The 7,500-nt window shown below is 39.6% G+C and overlaps 2 protein-coding genes across 3 annotated transcripts in view; both read right to left on the bottom strand.

Moving 5' to 3' along the window:
• The window catches only part of LOC138035406 (uncharacterized), a 6,079-nt gene extending 1,284 nt beyond the window's left edge, over positions 1 to 4,795 (bottom strand). Inside the window, exons 1-4 of one of the 2 annotated variants that reach the window (XM_068882107.1) lie at positions 4,552 to 4,795; positions 2,559 to 2,835; positions 1,263 to 1,460; positions 342 to 485 (exon numbers count right to left, since the gene is read on the bottom strand). In XM_068882107.1, the coding sequence (XP_068738208.1) occupies positions 342 to 485; positions 1,263 to 1,460; positions 2,559 to 2,813 (597 nt within the window). In that variant the 5' untranslated portion in view covers positions 2,814 to 2,835; positions 4,552 to 4,795. The remainder of the gene's footprint in view (positions 1 to 341; positions 486 to 1,262; positions 1,461 to 2,558; positions 2,836 to 4,551) is intronic. The other variant, XM_068882108.1, reaches the window with a different exon arrangement.
• A 789-nt stretch (positions 4,796 to 5,584) lies between these two features.
• The window catches only part of LOC138035407 (uncharacterized), a 6,379-nt gene continuing 4,463 nt past the window's right edge, over positions 5,585 to 7,500 (bottom strand). The window contains exons 4-5 of the mRNA XM_068882109.1: positions 6,954 to 7,103; positions 5,585 to 6,278 (exon numbers count right to left, since the gene is read on the bottom strand). Of these exons, the coding sequence (XP_068738210.1) occupies positions 6,090 to 6,278; positions 6,954 to 7,103 (339 nt within the window). The 3' untranslated portion in view covers positions 5,585 to 6,089. The remainder of the gene's footprint in view (positions 6,279 to 6,953; positions 7,104 to 7,500) is intronic.

The following is a 7,500-nucleotide window of genomic DNA, read 5'->3' as shown; positions in this document are numbered from 1 at the left end:
TGCTTCATTTGACCAAGATAAATGATAAAAGTTTGACACCACCTATGCCCCTTTACGCACGCACAGACCGTGTACTTCTTCGGTGGCGTGAAAAAAAAAAACGCCTACGAAAGAGCGAATTATTTTTACGCATTATTTAAGTGGAAATCATGCGGCGTTACAGTAAATTCTCTGTTCACGAAATCATAGGGATTCGCAACTAAAATTTCTAACAGTATCTGACAATAATAATAGAGGAATTCTTAGAATGATTAGCCTCATCTCAAGATTGAGAGCAGCTGGGATCCAATTTCTTTATGCAACCTTACAAAGCAAGAATGATTTAAAAGTTGTTAAATTACCAGTGCCAGGTACAGGGTTATAAGGGTTGTTTTTCCGCTCTCGTTCAGGAAATCGTACAACTTGGTTAAATCGTGTGCAAGGGGCATCAGATTTACCGTGCAAGCGATCAGCAATATGGTCAATATGATCTGCACTACAAGACACTGCAAATAAACAGAAGGAAGATATTTAGCTAACACAATTACTCAAAAGGGGCACGCGAGGGTATTAATCTCGCTTTCCGTAACTCTGAGAGGTCCATAATGGCGCAGAGATGATATAAATGGGGAACACATGGCAATAAAGCTTGTTGTAGATGTACAAAGCTACATTAATAAAGAATCAGAAAAAGAGATAATTGTTAAGAAGTTTACAAAAAATATTTTGTTCTTTAAATTTAGCCACCAATAAAACAAAAGAAATCTTGGTTGTTAGCTAGTGACGCTGACCGTGGGTGAGTTAACCGATATTCTTTGTTAGTATTTATCATACAAGTGAACAGTACTTTTCACGCGCGCTGATTGCGGGCTAGCTCGGAGGTGATTAGCCAAGTACTAATCACCTCCACTTCGGTGAATAATTGTTAATTATTTTGATGGTTTGCTATCAATGCGCAGAGATACAGGAAACGCGTGGCAGCCATGTTGGATGTTCCTCTATTAAGTTGCAAGTAAACCAAGTTGGTTTACATTTAAACCGAATGCGATGGCCTGTTCATTTTGATCTTGTCTTTATTTACCTTGTACTTTTGTTACTTGTACTGTTTATTCAGTTTTTAACTGCTAGAGTTGTTAATAAACTATTAATATTACATCATTATTATACCTTCAACAGCCAGTTAAATGTAACTGGGTTATTCTTTAAAATTATGTTATGTTTTAACTGAAAAAAAAATCTGCATTCACGTGAGGACCTCATTGAGACATGCAATGCATACTTACGATAATTGTGAAGTGCCTGGGTTTTGAGAAGAAATTTTGGGTAAGACTGGAGAAGAGCGGAGCAAATGCTATTTGAAACACAATGACCATCACCCAGCAAAACACTGTGATTCCCTTGAAGAAGCTGACTCTTGCATCTGCTCCAATCATTCCTTTGGTATAACTGACGATACAGATCCAAGTGGCTAACAACATCAGCTACATTAACAGAAATATATTCTTGTAAGAAATTTACTCCAGTTCGCATTGTGTGATCGTCCCGATGAGAGTATTTATGAAAAGAGCCGTTGTTGGTGACTGGTGTTTCAAGTGAATAGTGTTTGTCAGTCGATAATGTTATAAGTCTGGTCCATTGAAAGCGATTGGTCAGTAAAGTAAAACGGTATTCGCTGAAAGACTTGTGTAAAGTTTGTCATCAGTCATTGGTCGGCTTCGAGCCGTCTTTTGTTAGTCAAATGACTAACTAATGACTGAAGACTGGTTATATACTCCAGTCCTTACAGACGGGAAGATCTCTTATTATACTAATGCAGACCTGCCAACTCTTACGGTTCTGCCGTGAGTCTCACGATTTTTTCTCATTTCTCACGGTCTCACGACAAGGCTCCAAATATCTCACGGTTTTTTGGAAAAAATCCTTCTGAAATGAAATAAACTAAGTTGTTGAATAAAAATGGAATATTTACGAGGAATGCTAGTACCATAAAGTGATAAACTTATAAAGAAAAACGCTGTACTTGCTACTTTTTTGTACCGAGACGTGATTTTTGCTTTCGTTCAATAACTTACCATTATTTTCCGCGTCTGTCTACCATTTCGAAAGGGAAGTAGGCCCCCGGGGTAGGCCCTGGGAATGAGGTTGGTGTCTAGTTCCCTTGATAGAAAGGGGTTTGATCGGGAAAAAAAAACAGAATCTCAATATTTTTTGTAGAATCTCCAGATTTTTTTTCATGGGCCTCCTGATTTTCCTTTACCAGGAGTTGGCAGGTCTGCTTATCTGTGAATTCCCCAAAACCCTTAACAGGACATGAACCGACTGGCGAAACACTCTGAACTCTCAGAAGGTTAAAACGTGGCCCAAAAGTCGTTAAGGTGTGTGAGTTTTCCTCCCCACATAAATGTAATTTATTATCGGCTGTTTATGTTTTAATCAAGAGGAAAGTGGCTCGAATATCGAAGCCGATGAGAGATGGATCATTTATCTGTTCTCTATTCTCAGGTTTAGTCATATTTTTTTAATTAATTAGTAAATGATTTCCAAGTTTGGCGTCAGATGCAAAAGGGAACGGTACTCACAAACTCAACCAGTTTATCCGCAATGAAAGAACTTTTCCAGTAAGCAGTTGTGCGGGGTACGGTTGGCCTTCTTCGATTTGGACGCTGACCAGGCTGTGCCTGTTGTCCAACTGCTTGAATCTGTTGTCCAGGTCGAACAAAATATTGCCCAGGCTGTGCCTGTGGTGTCGACAACGGCTGTCCTGGAGGGGCCTGGGTGTACACTGGCTGAAATTGACCAGGGGAAGCCTGCGGGAATCCTGAGGCTTGGCTCATATTAAGAAAAGCTGGAGTTTATCTGCAAGTGGGCAAGTCAATGAATAATAATTGGAAACTGTTTCAGGCAGGAAAATGGCTCCTGTAGCCTAGAATAGCCAAATGTAAGAATGCAAAGCACACACAGTAATGAAATGAAAGGTCTTGTTCGGTTTAAAACACCTATGGCGAGAACAGCATCGCTAACGATAAGGAAATCAAAATTGCGCAGGAATGTGAAATCTTAGAGTTCAATTAATTCAACAGCTCAGAATTGCTACGTTAAAAAATTGTCATACTTTAGTAATCCTTATCCAGCCTGAACAGCACATAAGACTCCAATAGGTATGACGTATTCAGTAAGCGCCACTCGCAGTTGTTACCGTGAAATTGCCAGGGGCATCGAGCATTTGCGAGCATAAGAGCAGTGCGTTTATTTTTGCGAGCACGACCAGTGCGAGCACTTTAGATGATACCTGATGGCTTGCAGCGATCAGTTGGGAAATTTAACAAACCCAACCGGACAAATAACACACGCAAACGATAATAACCATGTTTATTGCGAAAACCTAATTTCACTTGAATTATGGAGTTTATCAGTTCCACAGAAATCGTTTCGTTGTCTAACCTCTATTGAAATCCCAGAAATGCAGTTATTATACTTTAGTTAAGGATTAATTAAACAGCAAAGCAATAAACAGCATTCTACCTTTGCGGGTGCCCTTCCCGAAGAATTCTTACCTGTATCAGTTTCAATAAAATAGGAAACATGCTTCCAGAAACAATAGCGCGTGTTTCTCCCACTTCTCCAGCGTCAAATTTTGTTTCCAAGATGTAAATTTTGTTTCCGCTTAGTACACCACAGCGAATTTTAACGCGAATCCGAGCATACGAGCGGTTGCTCAAGGTTTGCGTGCGCTAACAAGCGAGCACTCATCTAATTATTTTGCGAGAAATTCGAGCAAATGCCAAATTTTGCGAGCATTTTTAAATTGAATGGGACCGTTCGATAGCCCTACTGTTAACAAGCCGCACTGTTAAACAACAGTTGAGTCATTTTTAAGGCTCTGGATAGCTTTTACCTCTTTACCTCCTCCTTTTAGTAGCTAAAATGAATTGGGTCGTACTTGTTAATCCCCAAATATTTGGTATTTGGCAGTGTTTTATGATTCAACAAATCAGTCAATTGTCTGCTGTTCCACAGCATTCGGAAATCAAAGTTTTCCCAATGTTTTCCAAGAATAAAAGTAGCCAATAACAAATCTAGAGTGCATTTCCACACTAACTCACTATCCCATGTCAGTTTTCAGTGTTCTGCGGCAACTGGAAATATGGCTTTGCAAAGGCATTTTCTCGGAAACTGCTATAGTAAACAAACTTTGAAATATCGGATAGCTGCACTAAACTTAAAATATTAGGTTATCGTACGTTGCAGCAAAGCTGTAAATTTCCTTCAAATTCTATGCTCGTGTTGAAAACAAAAGTGAAACTAATTTTCTGATCACTGGCTAATTAGTTCTTTGGCTGCAATTACCTAAGAAGAAATTAGGGCGTGAAATGGATTCTCCGTTCCTTGCTCTCTCTCAGCCGAGCGACGCTTGAATCCAATTGCGCTGCGAGAGAGCATACTGCTCAAAAACTGTATACTGGCCAGAATTTTGCACAATTGTGAATGATTGCACATACCCCGGCCATATGTAAAAGTCAGTGCTTTGTCCTGTTCTCAGACAATAACAATGAAGAATGTTCATTCCCTTACCTTTGTTGTCTCTTCAGTGGATGAGAATGAATTATCCTCACGTAAGAAAACCTTTCAGACTGTTTCGAGTAAAGACACCGTGCTTTAGGTGAAAATGAGTTATAATGTATGTTCTTGATTAGGTTTGCCTTGCCAAGCACACTAACCCAAAACGCTCTGTCCTCACAGATGAAGGACTCGAAGAACTTCAGTTGTTTTCTCGGAAAAATAGGAACACATATATAGATGAAAAATATGTGAATTTAATCGCGCCAATTACCTCTCAGAAAAATAGGTCCGCTGTGCGTGCATATTGAGAAATCACTCTGAGATCACGCGCACCACATGCATGTAATGAAGTAAAATCACTGATCGTCGGGTAACTCTAGAATTTCATTTTCACGCGGAATTCATTCTGAAAGTACCACTTCATCAAATGAGTTTCAGGGCTGTGTTAAAACGAAACAGAGCTTAATCTACAAAGTATCTCGGTGCAACGTACTTGAAAGAATATAATGCTACTATTGGGTAGTTGGGTTTTTTAAAAAGTAATTCTCTCGACGTTTACTAAATTCTCCCATGAAGCTTGGTACACAACGCATGTATAAACTTGGATCCGAAACGATTTTAAAAATAGCGCTGTAGCAGACGCTATCACATAGAGTTTCTTGAAATTGTGTTCGGTTGTCAAAAGCAGATTCCCACGAGCAGGTGAATAATTTGTGTACAAGGTCTCCGCAAACATTAAATTTGGAAACCTTTAATAATCGGTGTGACGCTACCCGTAACTCTTATAACTAAAAGGTGGACACTTGGACGTGAATGAAAGTCCCTGCTTAGTACGAGAGCTGGGATTGACTGATTTAGTCAGTTATAAATTGACCTAATATCTCACATTTTTATCACAAAAGAGAACCCTCGATTGTGTATTATTATTTTCTGTTGAGAAATATCATTTGAAGAAAATCCTGGAACACGTCTTTTTCTGTTAACTCGGTAGTGAAACAGTGATTATTGCAGCTACGTAACACTGACAGAACAAAAACAACTTGTGGCCACTTCTAAATTATTTTTATTGAAGAATTAAAACATCATAAGATATGCTACAAATAGGCTAAGAGTGCACAGTGTGGTAGCAATACTGAACCACGTGCAGTTCAGATTGTCTTTATCTAAAGATCTTCTCTTTTACTTATCCGTTTTTTATTGATTATGACACTTATCACTCAAAGCTGAATGTATCTTGTCACTAGTTATTTGTGTTTATGGTTTACCTCGATCTGAATACTCGAAAACTGACTCATTGAACGTAAAACTTTGAAAAAAACTGTAAAGTCTGTAAATGAATATAAAACGAACTAAACTTAACTGAGAAATGACATCTCTCTGCAGTTAAGTTTTGCTCGATTGCTATTTGTCCCCTAATCCTAATTCAGGATTCTTCGTAGCTATCGTTACTTGTTTCGAGTTACGTTAATGCAGCTATTAACCCACAAAGCTTTTAGCAGAACTATCTTGCTACACACAATGTCAAGTTTTACACTCGTCTTACAAACTAGTTACAACTTATTGAGTGGCTGTGGTGAAAACTGAGCCTGTGCGCCAACCTCTTGCTGCACATGCGTGCCAGCTGGCTGCTGCGCAACGCCGGCAGCAGCAGCAATCTCCTTTGATCTTTGCGCAGCGTACATATCCGACAAGAGAATAATGTCGTCAATGAAAGCCACGCACGCCATCATACCAAATATCTGTTAAAAGAAAGCGGGCAGATTTGTAAGATTGTTATTATTCTTACCTCATTCTCGTCCCTAGAGCCTCCATTTCTTTTATTCACGTGGTCGGCAAAACGGGTATTCTAAAACGAGAAGCACTGGGGACGAGAATGGTTGTTACCTCAGCTTCACTAGTGTTCCCTTCCCAGACGTCAAGTCGGAGCGAGCTGTTAGCCCAAGAACTGGTTATTTTTTGTCTCATCCTCATAAATTCCCTAAACTTAAATTAGAGTTTTGTTCGATCAAATTATCAAAACAAATGTTAAACGTTGGCGCAAGACCTTGCCCTTCTGCTTCTCCCCCGGTCCGCTCATGCTTAAACCATAAAAATACTATTTTCCCTGAGAGGTCTTCAAGGAAGAAAATGATAGAAACAGGGAAGAAAGAGATAACCTTACAAACAGGGTTCCGATAGTTAAGTATCGGCCAACGAAGCCAGTTGAGGGTCAAGTAAATCAAGCCGAGCGTGGCCTGGGCCTACTCCACGTCCTTTTTTCTCAGACGGCTCATGGTTCCCTCTGCTGACCCTAAATCACGCTAGGTTCACCCAGTCGATAGAAAAAGAGCGTTGAATACAAGCCGCACATGTCACATGATTGAATTACATGAATTTCCTGACCAGAGACTAAGAAAAAATTTAAACTTGCTTACCGTGGAAGCAAAAAGCAAGCCCACGGTCATTCCAAGGGTTGTAGTGAAATTGAAATCGCTGTAAACTTTATACAAATCGACGAGGCGAATTGTAAAGCTCACCGTACATGTAATGAGTAGAATCGTCAAGACCACTTGGATTCCTAATGACTGAAAAAAAAAAAAAATCAAGATCGTAAAACTGTGGAACTAGGACTGACAAAATGACAGCACTGTGCAACACAAAAATTCATTTTCCTTTCTTTAATAAACCGGCAGAAAGAGAGTTCTTTTGAATGCTACTCACAGGCTCAGAGCAAAACCATGTAATAGAGAGTTAGCGGGGTGCGAGCCCGGCTTTTTTCAAAGAGACTCGCGAACTGGTTTGATAAATGGATGATGGATGATGGGTAAGCTAGTTCAGACGTGGTTAATGTTTAAAACGAGCATAACTCTGGATCTCTTCGTTGTAACAATACGTCAGCTAACGACGGTACGCCGAGCACAACTTGTGTTTCATTGGTTCTATATTTTACCTCGTAACTCAGTCATACTCAAGTCATATATT

This window comes from Montipora capricornis, unplaced genomic scaffold (genome assembly GCF_036669925.1).
Source record: "Montipora capricornis isolate CH-2021 unplaced genomic scaffold, ASM3666992v2 scaffold_382, whole genome shotgun sequence".
In the NCBI taxonomy this organism is placed as follows: Eukaryota; Metazoa; Cnidaria; class Anthozoa; order Scleractinia; family Acroporidae; genus Montipora; species Montipora capricornis.
The sequence above is the reverse complement of the archived record's forward strand: the minus strand, read 5'-3'. Positions and strand labels throughout refer to the sequence as shown.